We start from the raw sequence: 18,989 nt of genomic DNA, 5'->3' as shown, positions 1-18,989 counted from the left end.
CTTTTCTTTTTTTTTCTTTTTTTTTTTGTTTTGCAAGCATGGGCTTGCACGCACACACACACACACACACACAAAGTGTGTTTGACACAGCAGTCAGGGTCTCATTAGTGGGAGCAGAGGAGCCTTCCCTTCTGCTGTCAAGAGTGTGGTGTGTCCCTACTGCTCCTCACAACCGTCTCCTACATGTCATGTCAGGCGAGACTCTGATTCTCTGACGCTGTTCTTTGTGAGGTTAGCTCAGAGACACACCCGGGCTGAGAGGAAGCGGGACAGGGGGAGAAAGAGACAGTGAGAGAGAACAAGAAAGACAGAGAGAGAGCGAATAAAAAAGGCTGAGGAACGGTGGTGAGGAGGAGGGGTGGTGTACAGGGAGAAAATAAAAGCAAAGGAGGTTCTGACATTAGCAGTAATGAGGAACATGGAGCATGGTGCCGAGGGGGACATCATGACATTACTATCTGCAAATCAACCACTGCCTTGCTGCTGCCATAGAGTCACTCTGAGAGGCGTTCAGGGTGGTACAGTACTTTTCAAACTGGCAGTCAATCACAACCAGGGACATCTTCTTTGTGCAAACACTTTCAGCCATACTGTTAGATTTACAACATTGTAAAAGTTAGCCTTTGTGCCATTTACTTTTTGTTTGTTTTGTGTGTGTGTGTGTGTGTGTGTGTGTGTGTTTTGTTTTTTTTTTTTAATCTGTGTGGCACAACTTACAAGTCATTTCTACTTTTTAAGAAAATATCAGATGCGTTGGCGTGGTCTCTGTTTGGCTTTGAGAGATAGAATGGCAAAGTCCATTTCAACAGTGCGGCTACTTAAGACGTTCTTGGAATAAACTGCTTCTTATCTCTTTTCAAGTTTGCAGTAATTATTTCCTTATGCTGTCAGTTTGTGAGGTATTGCTATTTTTCTGCCAGATTAATTACTTGATCACAGTTCAGAGCAAGAGGTGCAAGAGCAAGCATTTTATATGTTTTCCTTTTGACTACCATGTAATTGGAACGATTGAAAGTGACCTTATAGTGTCTTGTTTTGGCAACACGGAGTGACTGCCAAGCTACTAGATAAAAAACAAGATTTTCATACTGTAGTGTTTTGCAAAATACAGTTGGCTGGCATACACCTGCATCATAGCTTCATATTATATTGAAACCAAAGTCGCCTTGTCTTTCTGAATAATATTTTTAGGTGATCTACTTTTGAGGCACATCCAGTTTGCGTTTCAACAAATTATTAAACTCACTTGTCTTTCTTTTTCTCAAACATCTCAGCATCTGCTGCCCATCATATCTCCATACTTAGCATCTTCCTCTTGAAGGCAGAAGCAGCATTTTGAATATGCTTTCATACCTAAATAGTGCATGATTCATAAGTCCGCTCTGTTATTAATCAGCCTCAGCTTGTGTAAATGACCCTCCTGGGTGTATATAAGCTTGATAAACCGAAGACATGGATGAAGGGAGAGAAGAGAGGGAAAGAGAGAGTGTGAGGAGTGCGGGGGGTGGGAGGTGGAGGCTGGAAGGCTCTTTGAGGAACAGAGTTGTTAGTGCTTTGCCCTCAGGGCGAATGAGAAGCAGCTTTGAGGGCTGTGAGGCCCAGGGCTGGCTCCCCACCTAAAGGCGTGTTTACCGCCGTGTTGTGCGGCGGCTGTGCTTTTGAAGGATCAGTCTTGAACGCGGCTCTAATTAAAGCTGTCATGGCTGGGTGCCTGTAGGGATAATGTTCTATTATTATAGTCATTTGTTTCAATTAAACGCTGGGTGATTTTACAATAGCAGCCGTGAACCTGTGTGAGTGAGCCATCATTCTAAACAAGATGGCTCCAGTCAAGCAGGGGGCGAGGAGAGGAAAGTCTCCCAGGACCCACAGAAGCATTGATCAGTGTATATTTTAGCAGAGCAGGATGGGACACAGAGGATCTGACAGTCTGCTAGTGCTGATTAAGGCAGTTAGGCAGGCAATGTTTCTTTAAAATCCAAATAATAAAAAGAAATCATGCAGCATTGTGGTGGGGAATGCTCTGTCGTTTGTAAATACATTTAATTTTTCATTTATATTTTGAAGCAACTGAAGAAAAGTGATTCAACTCAGCTCAACAGAAGGCACTTAATTAAGTACTGACCCACACTGAGGACTTATTTTGATGGTTGTTTTTTTAGATGGTGATAATGAGTTGAAACACAATCACAACATTTATTGATTCTCTAGCATAGAGAGACTGGTTTATTATGATGCCAGGGCAATAAAACCTTGCATAACAATCAACCCGCTTATTTAAATGATGAAACAGATGCCACTCTGGTATAATCATCGTAAGGACAGAGCAAGGTTAGCTGTTTCACTCTCTCTCCTCTCTTGGTCCTTGTAGCTGCACAGGCCTCTCTTCTCCCCTTCTCTCATCTCTGTGCTGGTGGTCAAATCCCCTTAGCTAAATCAAATGGTGCAGGCAATTGGAGCAGCCGTGAAACCATTTCAAAGGTAAGGTCAGCAGGAGCAGGGGAACAATGGCTTTGTGATATTCCATCTCGCACACAATGTGCTACACATAATTGGAAAGCCTTTGTTATTTGACTCCCATTTGACTATGATGTACAAGATGTGAATACAAACACGACAGGCGTAACGATGGCAGAGGAACAAGTTCACACCGAGTTTCCTGGCTTTACATCACAGTTTAGGTTTGCCTGGCTGCTCATCACCAAAAGGCAATATCTAACTGTCCGCTTGCTAACTTTGCAGATGGGTTCAGGTCATGTTTTTTTTTTTTTTTTTTTTTGTGTGTGTGTGTGTATTTTTTTCTTGCTTTTCCCTGCTTTTTTCCTGTTATGTCTTTCTGTCTCTCACTTTGTTCCAATGTCCTCTCTCCTTCCCCCTTATTTTGCCTCTCGTGTTTATGAGGGACTCTGATCTCCTGGGGCTTTACAGCAAATAACTAAATTGCTGGAGGCTAAGCACAGATATGACAATACCCAAGAGAACTCAGAATACAACTTCATAAATACTCTAACTATAAAAATTTAGGCCATTTCATTGCTCAAGTTGGTAGTTATTGGTTTATAGTTAACCACCAAATACAGCAGAAAAAAACAGCTCAATGATGAGCAAAGTGTTTGGTGACTTAGCTGCTTCAGCATAGAATGAGACTACTTGTAATATGGGCTCCCTCTAACTATTTATCAGCGCTAACCTACTTTAAAAGTATTTTTGTTTCATCTTGGTTCACAGACCAAGTCATATATCCAGGAATGAAATCAGGCCCGTCGTCTATGTTAAGAGTCCATGAAAAGTCAGTGTGTGTTACATGCTAAAGGCAGAGAGCAGTGACCAACCAAATCCTGTTACTCACCATGCATGCCCCCCCCCACTTGGCCAGCTATTCGGTTGATACCATTAGGAATTAGCATACAGTACCTATGGCAACCGGCAACCTTTGTCAGATTCTTTCATAATATTTGTACAGCTGTCTGCCGCCTGCTTTATTTAGCTTTGGCTTGATGGCGCTATGTGATAACTTCTTGCTCTTTCTGTCTCGCATAGGTAAAAGTACTGACTAAAAGCACTCAAGAGGCATTTTAAAGAATGACACAGGAACTGCTATGAGAAATAAATGATCACAGTAGGTGTTTTGTGATATTTTTAATAACTGCAAGAAGGTAATGCACTTTGATACTCAGGAATCCATTTCTTTAAGCTTCCATGGATCTGTTTTTACCTTTACAGTAGCTTCAGCTTTTCTCTTCTGGTGGCAACTCTCAGCTCATGTGAAAATTGGAGTTAATACTACCAAATGTGAGAGTGAATATAAATAATAGCAGACGAGATGTGTACATAAAATACAGTGGTTTTTAGGCATGTAATTCTCTGTCCTCAAACATGCTTTGGTTCCCACAACAAGGCCCTCCATCTCTGTAATTTTCCTCCGTAAGTAGAAAGTGAATTCATATGTAACGTACTGACAAAATTATACAAAAAAAAAATGTGTCTCAAATTAATTCACTAAAAAAGGAACTTGTATGTTGAAATATGTAGGTCTGCGAAGTCTGAGTGACCCAAGGTTTTTCTGTTTTTGTTCTTATGAGGCTGACACCCAATACCCTTCCCCTGCTGAACTCTTTTGCTCTGCATGTCTCCTTCTTGTTGATATTAAACATGGTGGTGCTCAGATTAAAGGGTGACAATTTTGCCTGGAGGCTGTTGCTATGGAAACGCGTCTGCCATAGCTATGATAGCCCATTCATGTTTGATTAATTGGTTTTTCAATGCTTCTTGGTTTGTGAGGACCCTTAAAGAGCAAGTCCATGGAAAATGGAAAATTAATGGATTTCTATTTCCTTCTCTTTCCCCTTTCTTCCTCTATTTTCTGTCTTACTGCTTATTTTGCTGAAGCTATTTCCTGGTATTTTAAGAAGTGTATTGATGGTGTTTTGAATTATGGTTGGAAGTTGGAGATTGCCATGGATGGGGGAGGTTAGAACTTGGTTATTTGAAATGCAAAAGGAATATGTCTTTGTTCATGGCTGCCTTTTGTGAGCAGCTTCTGAGGCAAACACAGAATCTAATGTCGTGTGAATATTATGAGTTTTCAAAGCAGGCCAGAGCCTCGCACAACATCACTTTGTTGTGCATTTTTATTCTAGCAATCTACTGGGACCAATTATGATTAGAGAGTCAAGCCTTCATCTCTGAACCTCCACTTGTGTTTATCAAGACCTCATATGCTCAGGCCTTTTCAGTTTGATCTTTTTAGTATTTCACTAATGTGTAATGTATTATTTAACTCATAAATGTTTAAAGGAGCTAACAAATGCTAGTTCATCACTTTCTGATCTGTAAATCACCAAACATTCCCATTTATGCCTACATTAAAAGCATCCTTTGGTCCCTGCTCATGTTATGTCCTGATGAATCTTGAAGAAAAGCTTTTGATGTAGTTATTACTGGAGATCTTTTAAGACTCTTAAGTGCAAAACTTTGTGTGAGTCTGATTCTGTAGCCACTCTGATATCATTCTCATGCTCTGAGCACCATTTTTGGTTCTATTTATATTTAGAAACTTAGAAAAGGTGCGGCAGTGTATGTGGCAGTAAGTAACGTTTTTCTCTTTCGTAGCACAAATTGGGCATAATATATCTGCAATGAGTTGATACTGTTGTTGAGCAATGCCACTGAAGCATTGATTGCTTTGCAAGATTTCTGGCTTTTAAAGCTGAGTTTTCAGAAGCAAGAACTAAAGTCTTTCCACAACCACTAACAAGGCTACAGTGTCTCAAGGTCCCTGAAGGGCCTGCACTTGTTGCTGCACTTTCTGGAACTAAAAATCAGTAGAGGTTATGGATTTTACCTTTAACTGTAGTAGAGAGTCCTCTTGAAAAATTATGTCATTTTGATGAGGTAATAATGGGCCTGTGAGTTACTTGGCTCAAAATTTGGCTTGAGATTAAGTTCACCTTGTCGTTCAAAACTTGACTTGAATTGAATGGGAAAAACATCTTTATTAAACTGCAAAAAAGTGAACCAAAAATAATGAGGGAAAGGATGTTGAAATGCTGTGGGGAAACACATGTTAATGTAGTATTGTTGTATTGTTAAAATAGAAATATTGATAATAGGAGACTTTAAGCTCTCAGTCTCAAGCAGATTTCACTCCTTCTAGTGTGCATTTGCCAATATTTTTTATTTTTAAAAATGTAAACTATGTATGGTAGGTGTATGTGTCACATTTGCGTGTAAGCTGTGTAAGCAGAAATCTTTGAAAATCTACAATTTCTGGTTCCAGTAACAAGCATGGCAGCTGACAATAAACCCAAACGCTACCAGGCTTCAAAATATGCCTTTGGAAAACAATGAGGAGGTGGTTCACAGGTGTTGTAATTAAGTTTTTGTAGCATAGTTAGTTAAAAGTGAAAAATATTATTCTTTTAAAAGCAATTTCAATATCTGAGTGAGTTGTTGAGTGGTTGGTTTGGCTTGAGAGATTGTGTATTTTTTAATTGCTGAGAGAGGTATTTCTTTCCAGTATTCAAAAATACCCCTTGTATGATTCTCAGTTACCAAAAATAAATTTGTAGGCCACAAACCTACTAGTCTGAAAATAATACCTGTTACTGTCTTAAGAACAGACAGTTGAGAAAGAAAAGAGAAGCTGTCTAGTCACCAGCAGTTCAACAGTCTATCTTGTTTCCTCCAACAGACGTATTTCCCTCGTTACAACATACCTCAAACTCATTTTTTTGCACTATCACTTATGGTTACTAGTTACTTTTTTTTTTTTTAGATTTTTCCAACACATATGCATATTTTTCTCAAATTTTAAAATGACATCTCCACTTCTACATCTTTCCATATTTGGCTAATTGGCAAACTTTTAGTATTTTTAGTAGAGGAGCAGATAGTAAAGCTGGTGTTCTTCTCTCACCCCAGATGCAGGAGATGGCTTTGCACCACCACCAACAGCAACACCATCACCACCCAGACGGCTCTCATTATGACGCCGCCCGTAACCACCCCCTGATAAACAACTCACCTCCGATACTGCCCAACCCCATGAGTGCACTGACCCAGCTAAACCCTCAGGTCAGCCGGAGTGCACTGCCTCATGGTTCCCCCTCACCTCCCGGAAGTAAATCGGCCACACCCTCCCCCTCAAGCTCCAATCAGGAAGAGGAGACTGATTCTCATTCGAAGGTACTGATGTGGCAACACGTCCTCTGGCTTGTAGTGGTGGAGGTGGAGGCTAGGGCTTGGCAGTGCTTCTCAGAGATGGTTTGCATGCTAACTTTAGTGGTGAGTTTAAACAGGAGTTCAGGCGTAGCCAATACCTGTGCTTTTTATTTGACTGGCTGACTGGCTGGAAAACTCACCTGGTGGCACAGTTTTGCTGTTGTGCATGTAATGTTGTGGTGGAGTGTGGACTCACATTTGAAAAGAAAATTAATTTGAAATATTTTGTTCCGGACTGAACTGAAGGGTACAAATCATTTTAATTTTGGTTTTACTTTTTCCATCTTCCTCTTTTCTTTATTTCCAAAATCTTACTCACACTTAAAAGCAACAGTCATCTCTTGCACCTTTTGTGAAACATAATTTCACCTTTTCAGTTGCACAGCTGTGAATAGCTGACAATCCATTACCACCATGGCATGTTTGTAAGTCTGTCAGTAAACTCGTGACACGAGACACATGAAATGAAATTCTTTTCCCTGAAGTAATTTTAAAAATATTGTACATGTACTTTCAAAAGTGACAAGATGTAAGGGATGTTTTAAAGGGGTGATCACGAACAACAGAGATACATGGTGTTGGTGATCCTATCTAATTTTATCATTGGAGTTATATGCAGCCTGTTTTGAAACCTGTTTTGAAACCTCATTTAAATTACTCATTCATTTAAATGAGAAGAGCAGGACACTTGTTTACATTCATTTGGTTTATGTAAATCTGTAAAACTGCTTTCGTAAATTGCCCACCAACCAATGTCTCTGTGGATTTGCTTCACTTCTGTCAAGGGAATGTGAATGAGTATATAATTGAATCTGCCACCACCACAGATTTCAGATTTATTGTGTGTTTAAACACCAGCTTGCAGTGATACAGTATAACGAGAAGGGGATTCTTTGGTAAAAGAAAATATGTTTCCCTGACTATACGTCTCTGCTGTGCTTCTCACTGTGTGTGTGACTAAAAATGATTACTGCCTCTCCTATCAGTAAGTAATTCCATTTGCTCTCTCCAATTCATTCTGAGACCACATCAAAGCCAGAGCAGATACAGCAGGTGATTTAAAATTCCTTTCACCCCTGGCATGAAAAGTCAGAATTTATGACTTGCTGAACAGCTGAAAAATAAAGATTTGAAAAGGTTAGATAAATTCAACTAACAGATGTTATTTTGAACAGAGTAAGGCAGAAAAAACAAAATCTGTCAAAATGCTACTGTCGATGAAACATTTCTGCGATATTCAAACGCTGACTACACGGGTATTGAAGAGAGAGTTTGAATTATGGATTTAATGGAAGTTATATGCTTCACCTGGACCCATTGTTCTAAGCATTCAGAGATGCAGTTATTCATTCAGTTGGTAGAATCTGTTTCTGCATTGTCAATAGGCTCTTTTGTTTTATGTCTGTTTTTGATGGCCTTCCAGATCACTGGCGAGAAGCGCCCTTCTTCAGAGATGATGAAGCCCAAGCCCAAACCCCAAAAAAAGAAGAAGAAGAAGGATCCCAATGAGCCTACCAAGCCTGTGTCAGCCTACGCCTTGTTCTTCAGAGACACCCAGGCAGCCATTAAAGGACAGAATCCAAATGCCACCTTTGGAGACGTATCCAAGATAGTGGCTTCCATGTGGGATGGACTGGGAGAGGAACAAAAACAGGTAAATGAATATTGTATACATGTACACTCAGAGTATGGAGATTTTACTGCTGATTGATCTTTGTACATAGGAATGTATCACCTTTGGAAGTAGAGATAAGAGATTTTTCCTTTTACAAATGAAGAGATGAATTTATTTGAAGTTGACTGTGGCTATGTAGATAAAGCAGGTCGTCCACTCATACTGTCCCCATGTCAAAGTGTCCTTGAACAAGATAAACCCCAGACTGGTCCCAGTGATCAGGCCAACACTTTCATAGTGGGTGCAATATAAATTCAGCAATGTGACCATTTGACTGTCTTCAGGTGTTACAATATTTTCCTACGTTCCAGTTAAGATACAGCAATGGGTAGACCAATAGTTGAGTAACCACCAGTCAAATGATGTAGTGCATATTACATGTTACTTACTAGCCTGAAATCAGTGTTGAACCATTCTAGCAGCCCAGTTTAAATTTTTTGGTTGTGGTCACTGAAACTTGCTGAGTCTCTATTGTAACACACAGTGGACAAACTGAGATGTCTTGTCTTGTGCAGCTGCAAAGAGAGTGTTAACTGAATATGTGGCCAAGTTAAGTTGTGTATAAGAATGCTATCACATACCGTTTAGCAAATTATTATCAAAAGTTTGAATTATACTGGGACCGCATAGAGTTAAACTTTATGAAAAATACTTCCTTTCTGAAGTGAGACTCATGTATCCAATGCCTCGAAATCTTCTTTTTACACATTTATTTGTGAATTAGACATGCACCAACAGTACAGAATCAACTGAAAGAAATATATCTGGTGGCATTAGTATCCTGTCTTAATGTTGTGAAAATCACATATGGAAAGTAGTGAAAAGTTTTCTCCCATCTGCAGTGTAGATATATTGCCCTGAATATTTTCATGAGTCAATTTAATTTTATTACAGCCTGACCTGTGCATATGGAACCGAGCTAACATCTACTGCAGTTTAGAGCATTTCCATCCAGCACATTTTCCATTTCACTTCAGCATTCCAGACCAACACACAAAGTCAAAGGGGTCTCTATGTGTTTGTGGTAACAAATGATGGTGTGAAATGAATGGAAAACGAGACAGTCTGATGATCATGCGCAGACTCATATTTTTAGAATATCCAGTCAGGGTGCAGCCTATTGGGTGTCAAATAAAAGCACCTGTCTCCATGACAAAGTGCAGCCCATTCTCCTCAGCACCAGCCGCCGTCGACTAGACCCTATCTAGGATGTGTGTGTTTTTCTTCCACCCAAACCTACTTTACACGCTGGACTTTGGAGGCCGTCTGTCCCTTTTATTTGCAGTTAATTTTTGCCGCCTTCACCGGGGCTCTTCACCATGAATCTTCATTTTGCCGCTGACACCCTTGAATGTGAATTCCTCATTTCCTGTCCTTTTATTTATATCTGTTGCCTGGTGATTTGATCATGCTGGGAATACAAGATTAGCAATTGCCTTGTCCTTGGTTTTGCCTCAAGGACATCTGCTCCTGAAATGTTATTGTTTGTGCTTCTTAACCCTTTGTGCCCTGGCTTCTTTTTCACCTTCGATTTTGCACTATAGATGAAATGTGCTCCCTCTCTCTCTCTCTCTCTCTCTCTCTCTCTCTCTCTCTCTCTCTCTCTTAAATGCATTTGTCCTTCACAGTATTACCTGGGAACAGAGATGAAGCTAACAAAAGGGCAGTTCCACCATTAAAAATCAACCCATTTACTGTGCTGCTCCACAGCTAATTTTTTGATTTGTTTGTGCATTCATGTGTTTAATCAAACGTGTCACCTCGCAAGACACATAATTAACTTGAGGTAATGATGTCATTATGGAATGAAATGTAGTACCCTTTCTGGGCAATAACACTGTGATTGCTCTAATTATTCTCTGTGACTAGCACTGTCACTTATTCCAGCACAACAAATGGATAAACTTGTTAACCGTGTGTCTACAGAGTGTAAATAATAATAATAGTCTTTTGTTTAATATAAGAACATAAAATGGTGTACTCTATCCACAGCTGCTGACCATTAATCTTCAAATGAAACACATTTAAAATGCAAAGTTTCCATACCAGGTTCTCAATATTTCAATTTCTATCTTTCCTTGCTCTTGATCTGTTGATGATATGATGTGATGTATATGCTGTTCTGCAGTTCCTTTTTCCCCCAACACTGGCTGTCACGTCATTTCTATATAGGAGCTATGAGGTGTATTCTATAATGTCACAGTCAGACCCTCTGGAGCCATGCAGGAGCACCAGAAAGTAAACACAACCCTTCCCCTACACACAGCTTTGTTTGAACTAAGACGCGGCCCCTGTTTCCAATTACCTGTAGTACTCCTCAAACACACCATGTAGCAGAATTCACATAAATGCATTGAAGGCAGCATGTTTTATTGCTCTGTTTTACTGAAGAAATGTTCAGAAGTTTCACTGTTTGTGATTTGTGTTCATTTTGTGATTCTTTTTTCCCCCACATCGCTCATGTTGTTGTATATTCTCCAGTGCCGCCCTTGAGTTCGGTACAACAAAGTGTTTTGTTTTTTTTGTTTTTTTTATGCTTATGTTCATATTTTCGCATGCCTGCACTCTATACAGCGTTTTTTAATTCCCAAAGGCTTTTGTTTCATATGTGCAAGATCAATGGGTTATTTGGGCTGCGTTATTCCTCAAGGTGACTACATGTTAAAGCTGCCCCAGAAAAACAAAAGAACATTTTTCTTATTTTTGTTATTTAAGATTAAGATCTTTTTTTTTTTTTTTTTTTTTTTTTTTTTTTTTTTTACAGCAGTGGAGAGGAACAGTGATAATGGAGTCAGGGAGAAAGGAAGAGAGACCTTAGCTTTATTTAATTGAGTCTGCTGTGTTGTTGTATCAGTGAAAGGTCAGACATAGAAGGAAAACAACGCTGTCACTTTGCTTAGGCAGCATATTTTGATATTAAACTTCCTGTAAGGGTTTTGACATCTCTCCTTGGATATTCATTCATATTTTTTTTTCATCTGGTATTCATACTTTTTTGTCTATCTTTGATATGGAGTTGTTTGTGCATTTTTTTTTTTAATTTCTACCTTAGCATCGTCTCCTCCACTGCCTTCCGTTTTACTCCTCTCATCTCCACCTTCTCTACTTCCCATTTGTTTCCTCCTCCTCCTCCTCCTCCTCCTCCTCCTCCTCCTCCCACCGGTCGCTCGGTCTTTCGGTCGTCGGGGTAATCACTCCCTTCAGTGTCAGCAGGGTGCGGAGTTATTGTCTCCTGTAATTAACTGGTTATCAAACAAGAACATTTCATTAAGGTACAATTAGGGGCTAATTCAGGCGGGACACCTCTGTGTCAGGATTACGATGGAGGCATATGCTCTCCCCTTGCAGCTTTGTTATTTTTAATTCATACTGACCTGCAGCCTCTGACGGCTTCAATTGCTAATGAATCCACTCACTTTGGAATAATTAGACATCCTTAGGCATGGTAATTTATTTAAAAATATCCGTCGTTGCGCGAATCATTAGCTCTGTTAAATTAATTTGAAATTAAAGCTGCTTCGAGTAGCTTGGGGTTCATTAAAGAGGCAGCCATGACTCTACCAATATTTAACGGGTGAGGGGAAAGGTTGTCACTTTTTTGTTTTGTCTGTTTTTATTATGATTTATTTACAATAACTGTAATTCTTAATGTGGATTCTTTCTTTCTTTCTTTCTTTTTTTTTTTTTTTTAAAAAAAAAAGTCTTTTGGACTTCCAAATTCAGTACAGTCTAAATGTATGTCATGGAAGGGAAATAATAATAATATTGTAAATAGGGATGAGTGAGAGGATAAACATCAGCTGTTTGAGCAAGAGATTGTATCCGTCTTCATCCCAGTTTGTTTGCTGTTCTGTGTGTATGTCTGTTTGTTTATTGACTGTGTTAGCAGCTGCCAGCCTATGTGCATTTGGCAACACATGAATGCTTAATGGTTATCCTACCCCACCTCTTTGAAAGAAATGACCCCGTCCACGGAGCCACAGACAGTCCCTCACTGAGGATCAGTAATTACCCACTGCATTCACACACACAAACACACCTTCTCCTGCAGATTAAAATGCTTCAGAGACGAGCTGAGATCTGAGTCTTCCTCATTCATTTAAGGGTGGACTTTCTGCAACATGTTTTCCCAGCATCAAAAAAGCAAGGGCAGTTATAAAGAGCCTGTGAGTGACATGTGATGACATTAACTCGAATTCCCTGTCTTAACGCATCATTTGAGGTTCATTCAGGAGGCTTCAGATTGCCTCTTCGCTAATGCTGTTTTGAATTCTTTTATTTTTTTCCCCCCCGTCTGAATGACTGGCTGGGACATCAGCTCTGATTAAGAGATGAGCAACAGCTTTAATGGAGGAAGAGGCTGAAAAGCAGTGCACAAAATGACAAACAGCTTCTCACTCCTCATTTGGCTCCATGATATTTCAGACTCCTTCGAGTTATTGCGCACAAGCTTTCTTGGCATTTCATTCTGGACGGTTTGAAGGAGTAAATGCTTCAAATGCAGCAACTTCATGCAGATCAAATCTTGATTTGATAGCTGTGCAATGAATGTATATGATATGTTATTCATCACAGAGCATGCTGCCGGGTCACACAATCACACCATGACTCCCAAAAGCTCATCCACATCAGTCGGGGTGGACCACATGGTCACTTTAGCCTTTGGCATCACCTTGTAATCAATCGTTGTTTTTGTTTTGTTTGCTCCTGCAGAGCTACAAGAGGAAAACAGAGGCTGCTAAGAAGGAGTACCTGAAAGCCCTGGCCGCCTACAGAGCCAGTCTGGTTTCCAAGGTAACCACGGGGGTCACGTCTTTGATATACATGGGTCAGCAGCGATATAAGGGATGATAAATTAGACAGAATTCCTCTCACTTTTATTCCAAGGAAAGGGCCCACTTGCTGCACAGAGGGGTTAGTATATTTGTGTGTGTGTGTGTGTGTGTGTTTAGGTCTATGTGCTCAGAGGAGAACAGTGAAAATTAGGACTCAAACACACCCGATTTGCAACCTGGGGAGAAATGAAAAGTAACAGTACAAAGTCTGTGCGCACATGTGAGAGTAGAAGTGGACATTACCTATCATTTGCTGTCCTCCTGGTGTTGCAGTCCTCCCTGATGGGCTGCTAATGTGTTGGCTGAGGTTTTCTCACACACCTACTGCTCTCTCTTTGCTGCAGGTTACTCCAGTTTAGCTGAGAACACTAACACATTTCTTTCCATGTTTGTATTGAAAAAAAAAACAGATCTGCATTGTTACTCTTACATGTGCAAGACTTATACAACAGTTATCGCAGCACAGGGTTGTTTCGGTGTGTTGGCGCACTGCATTTCATTTCAGTGTTGCTGCATTGTTTACAAAAAACACAACTCTAAATTGCATTAGCATATACCAAACTCCTCCTCTTCTCCCTCCCTCCCCCTGTCGTCCTTCCTCCCCTCCGCACAGCGCCACACTTCCTCTCATGCTCATGGGCCGAAAACAAGCACCTTGATTAAGGCATGAATAGTTAATTCATCAGTCTCTTCACTGTGGCATACTTTCAACTAAAAAGACTATTCTTATCTCTTGTCTTTGGTGCAATTAGACATTCATGTCAGTGCTCCTATACAGAGGCTTGATTGATACTATATGTTGGTAGATTGCCAGTCAAAAAACTGACTGACAAAAATAAACCTGCAACCACCCTCCCCTTCCCTCTTCCCCTCCTAACTCATTCAGGACGAGCCAATCTGAGTGCAGGGCTGAATCTCCTGATTCAACACGACTCTCTTTTTTTTAATTACCAATGAAGGAGTCTTTTCAAAGTGAATTGGGGTGGGTGGAATTGGAGGTAATTGGAGTATCATTTGAAGGATTCACATCTCCAGTGTGCACCTGTTGCCTTTTTGTTTTGTGATGCATGTCGGTTTGTTTGGAAGGAGGAGAAAAAACAAAAGTTTGATTGCCTCCCTCTGTGTGTCATTGCACTTCTTTTGTGTTCACTTTAATTGAAAAACTCCAAGTACAGGATGGAATTTAAAGAGAAGTCTAAGTTAAAAAAGACACACTATATTGTAAATTTCACAGATTTCATGAATGTTTCATAATAAAACATAAAATTTAATGTAACATGTATACCATTCATTTATCTCCTCCGATGAATATAAAGTAATTTTACATTTTCAGCAAATCATCTTCTCCCCATCCTCTCACTCTTTCACTCTCCCATCACACTATTTCTTCAGTATTTTATTTTCCACTTGACCCTGCAAATCTATCTGTCCCTTTTTTATCCTTTTTTATCCATCCCTCCATCTATGTCCATTGATTATTTCACTGGTTCAGAGGGATGGATGTGAGTCATTACTAAATAGCAGAGCAGCACACATCACTCCAGCCGGTCTGACAGTTAATGAGAAACACTGGATGTATTTCATACATGCACCATCAAGGGAGACAGAAGGATCTGCAGAATAAAGTGTGTGTGTGTGAATGAGTGTGTGTGTCTGGTCTCACAGCATTAACAGTGGTTTGTGTGGAATAGATAAATAAAGAGGAGCAAACCAGTGACCATGCGTAGCATTAGCCACAATGGCTAAACATACTATAAGTATTTTAGCTAATGAATACTATATGCATAGCATTGAATTAGTGCACACTGTTTCTGTACTGCTGTCCACAGCCACATTGTCACAGCAGATAACAGTTTGTTGGAAGAGGAGTCAAGTCACTTTTCAATTTCATGAAGTTATTTAAATAATTGTCTTTGAATTGGAGTTTGCCGATGCCAGCTGCTCCTTTTCCTTTGCTTAATGGACATATTGTTTTGAAAAACTCCCCTGAGAGGGTTGTCCTCGTGGAAATAAGGAGGCACAAAGAATTATGGGACAGTTTTATCACCTAGTGTCCAACAGCTTCTTCAACTGTTGCATTCATGCTCATATCAGTCTCAAACTATATTTACACATAATACTATCAATATTTATCATAAGCAATTTGGACACAAGGTCATTATATTGGCTACACTGCTTGTTTACAAATTTTATAGTGTTAAATATTCCTGACAGTTACATAATCCTTTCAGCAAGGTGCTAATATTTCAATAAATACTGATTTATCCTGAAAAGATAATCGTAGTTCATTACAACTTGGGTCTTATTTTTGTAGCTGCGTCCCTCATTTCTCCTTTCTGATAATATTGTACTCGATGAAGAAATTCCTGACATCTGGGAAGATTGCAACATCAATAAGTCAGACAGGGCAAGAAATGTAGTTGTAAACAAGCCAACAGTTTTGCCAGGTTATCTAAACCTCTTTGGAGGCAAAACTGAGAGTGAGAACACAAACATCCCTCATTGCACAATGAAAACTTTGAGTGCACAAAAATACAAGAGTAAGAAGCTGAAATATTGAAGTTTCCTTCACCTCTCTCCCCCCCAGACGTACAATGATCCCGTGGAGACAAAAAGTGCCCAAACAAGCCAGGCCTCCCCACATATGATGCCAGCCAACCAGTCCCTGTACAGTGTGCCACCTCCCCCCCAGCCGTCATCACCCTACCTGGGCCCCGGGGCCTTCCCTCTCGCCGACCTGCAGAGCTACGCAGGACACGCCCCTCGCCACACGCTGTCGCAGACGCTCAGCCAATCGCAGATGTTGCCCAGCATTAGTGCCTCTCCCCCTTCCTCTTTCCAGATCAGCCCACCCCTTCACCCCCACCAGCAGCTCTCCCTGCACGCTCAGAGCTCGCTCCTCAACCAGCCTATCCGCATGCAGCAGGTCCAGTCCCAGCCAATCATCTCTCACCAGATGGGACTGCAGGCCTCCCTTCACTCCCCACCTCCTGGGCAGCAGGTATACCAACAAAAAACTCACTTGCCACTGTGAAATAGTTTATACTTCAAGATGTTGTCTTAATTTTCTTTTTTCTTTGCTCCAGGGCTTTTCCCACCTCCAGTCAGAGTATCAGAAGAGCATTGGGGGTTCCCAGTCTCCAGGAGCCCCTGGCCCTGGTCCAGGCCCTGGAGTGGCTCAGAGCCATGACTGGGACAGTGAATACTGCAATCGGGAGTGTGGCAACCACTGCAGGTCAGTTGAGACAGAGAAGAGCGTTTTATTTGCTTCCCAGAGTCTATTTTCCATAATAACCTTTGTTTCTGCAACTCGTCAAATCATCTACTCTTGAATGACATTTGGAATGGAGACAAATAAATTGAGTTTGGCCAAAGGGAGATTTTATTTGACTGTTTGATGTATTAGGTCAAAGTAATGGAAAAAATATATTGAGAACAAGTACAAAATGCCAAGATTATGTGACTCGGTTGTTACTGTTTTGATTTAAGGTTGAATTTGCCAGATAGATAAGGTCCAATCCCAGTCTAAGACCAGACGTCGCTTTGAAATAAGCATATATAGCCATGTCGCACGTCTCTCCCACTGCTTTCACAATGTAAGTGTTGAAAATTGTCAGCTCCATTCCAGTGAGACAGAGGAGACAGCTGGAGAGGTAATGGTGAGATAATAGAGCTTGTCATGTGTTTGTCAGACAGCAATAAAAAACAGATGTTCCTAACACTAGTTTTCACTGTTATTGTTTGGCAGGCTGTGCATTTCAGCAGCACTGGAAGTTTACAGTGCTCGTCATGCTAAAGCACTATGAAATGTTTCATTTATTTCTGGGGTTTGGTTAGAGCAAGGTAGAAGCTAAGGAAATTAATGTTTCGCCTTCAAATGTGGCCATAAGCGGATGAGAAGCATTTGCAATGATTGGAAAATATTCCTCTTTTTCACCGCTCTCTTTTGTATTTGAATCCTTCTTTTTCTTTACCGCTGTGCCTTTGTTTCGTAATCAAGCCTGAGCCTGTGTTATTTTTGTTTTTTTCCCTCCAGTGGCAGCATGATTGGCAGGGACAAGCCACTCTACCTCACCTGAAACTGAAGATCGCGCTCTGTCGACAAATACGACACCGAGGAGTCTTCTCTCAACCACACCCCACCCCATCCCGTCAACCCTCTTCTGATGCACACACATACATACAGTTCCCGCTTACCATACAGTACAATTACATACGCGCACACACACACACACACACACACACACACACTCACATTCCAGATGCCACCCCCACCTTTTTTGTCGGTGTAATTATTATTTCTCTCAGTTTCTAGAAGAACTTGTGACCAGAGTTTTTTGACTAGATGACTGCTGTCTGTACCACTTAATGTATTAGCAGTCCTCTTGCTGTTTAAAATTTGCCAAGCACTTACGAAGCCCACGTCCCCTCCCTCCCTCTTGCTCCCACCCTCCTCTCTGAGTTGTGTTTTCTAGGCCCTCTCTGATACAGGCCGGGCTGTAGAGCACTCATCTTCTGTGTCACTATCAAAGTCCCCTCAGGGACCCCATCCAGCTTTAATTAGAATGAGAAGAAAAAAAATACTCTTCCTGTTCTTTAATCATTTTTTTCTTTGTTGTTGTTGTTGTTGTTGTTGTTACTCTTTTATTTAAATCTGGCTTACAAAGTTGTTCCTTTTTTTTATTATTTTTTTTTAATTTTAATTTTTTTTTTTTTTTTTTGGCAAAAAGCATTGGGCCCTGTACTGTAGAAAATATTAACTTTAGTAGGTTCAGCACAGGCTTAGATGTTATGGTAGCTTTGCTTAAGGGCCTGCAAATTAATACAAAAAGCTTGGATTGGGAAGAGAACTAAAAGAAAAAAGTCTCTTTTTTTAATATTAAAGACCTGTTGAGGTCTACTGAGCTGTCACAGTGTGATTGTAAATATCACTTTTATGAGATCAAATTGGGAATTGGAAGTCCAGATAGATTTGTTTCTTCTTTAATATTACATGTAAGTCATTGTGTGTGTGTGTGTGTGTGTGCGTGCGCGCATGCACCTGTGTGTGTGTGTGAGTGTGTCTGGACGTTAGAATGTACCCCATTCATGATGTGTGCAGTTGAGTGTGTATGTGAAGGGACACACACTTGCGTGCAAGAGTGTTTCAGTGTTCGAGTGTTGAGTCTTTCTCGTGAATTTTAACAGCCTTGTGCAGCTGGATTTCAGAGGAGTATTTCACACTCTCGTTCTTGCATTAAATCTGTGCTCACTGGTGTGTTTTTTTCCAATAAAGTTCAATCTAAAACTGAATACACAATATGTGTCCTGCAGATCATTAAATGGAAAGAGCCAGGTGAGAGATAGAAAGGAAAGAGATAGAAAGAGAGAAAGAAACGCTGTGAGATAAAATCAGATATGGGAATAAAAAGATGATATTGCCTCAAAATGCCCCCCCCCCCCCTCCCCCTTTCTTATTTTGTCTGACCATAATGTCAATTTTGTCTCCTCGACATGCAGAAGTGAAGTAATGAAATATGTGAATGGAGCCATCACATCCACATTACAGTGATTTTTATAAGTTTCTAGTTGGTGTTTGGTTGTGTTTATCTCATCTTTTTAACTTTTTGTGTGATTAACAGAAATGCATTTTGCTGACAGACATCTGTATTTATCTCTTTACTGTAGCATAATTTCAGTTTTTGTTGTTACAGAACTATAACATTTTAAATTGTGTAAAAAAAAAAAAAACCTGCCAATTGTAGTTATTTTATTTG

At 40.3% G+C, this 18,989-nt stretch overlaps 1 protein-coding gene across 2 annotated transcripts in view; it reads left to right on the top strand.

Moving 5' to 3' along the window:
* The window catches only part of tox2 (TOX high mobility group box family member 2), a 91,995-nt gene extending 73,006 nt beyond the window's left edge, over window positions 1-18,989 (top strand). The window contains exons 5-10 of one of the 2 annotated variants that reach the window (XM_046383187.1): window positions 6,424-6,687; window positions 8,147-8,377; window positions 13,112-13,192; window positions 15,821-16,234; window positions 16,320-16,468; window positions 17,270-18,989. In XM_046383187.1, coding sequence (XP_046239143.1) covers window positions 6,424-6,687; window positions 8,147-8,377; window positions 13,112-13,192; window positions 15,821-16,234; window positions 16,320-16,468; window positions 17,270-17,312 — 1,182 coding nt within the window. In that variant the 3' untranslated portion in view covers window positions 17,313-18,989. The remainder of the gene's footprint in view (window positions 1-6,423; window positions 6,688-8,146; window positions 8,378-13,111; window positions 13,193-15,820; window positions 16,235-16,319; window positions 16,469-17,269) is intronic. The other variant, XM_046383188.1, reaches the window with a different exon arrangement.

The sequence above is a fragment of the Scatophagus argus genome, chromosome 3 (assembly GCF_020382885.2).
Source record: "Scatophagus argus isolate fScaArg1 chromosome 3, fScaArg1.pri, whole genome shotgun sequence".
In the NCBI taxonomy this organism is placed as follows: Eukaryota; Metazoa; Chordata; class Actinopteri; family Scatophagidae; genus Scatophagus; species Scatophagus argus.
The sequence above is the reverse complement of the archived record's forward strand: the minus strand, read 5'-3'. Positions and strand labels throughout refer to the sequence as shown.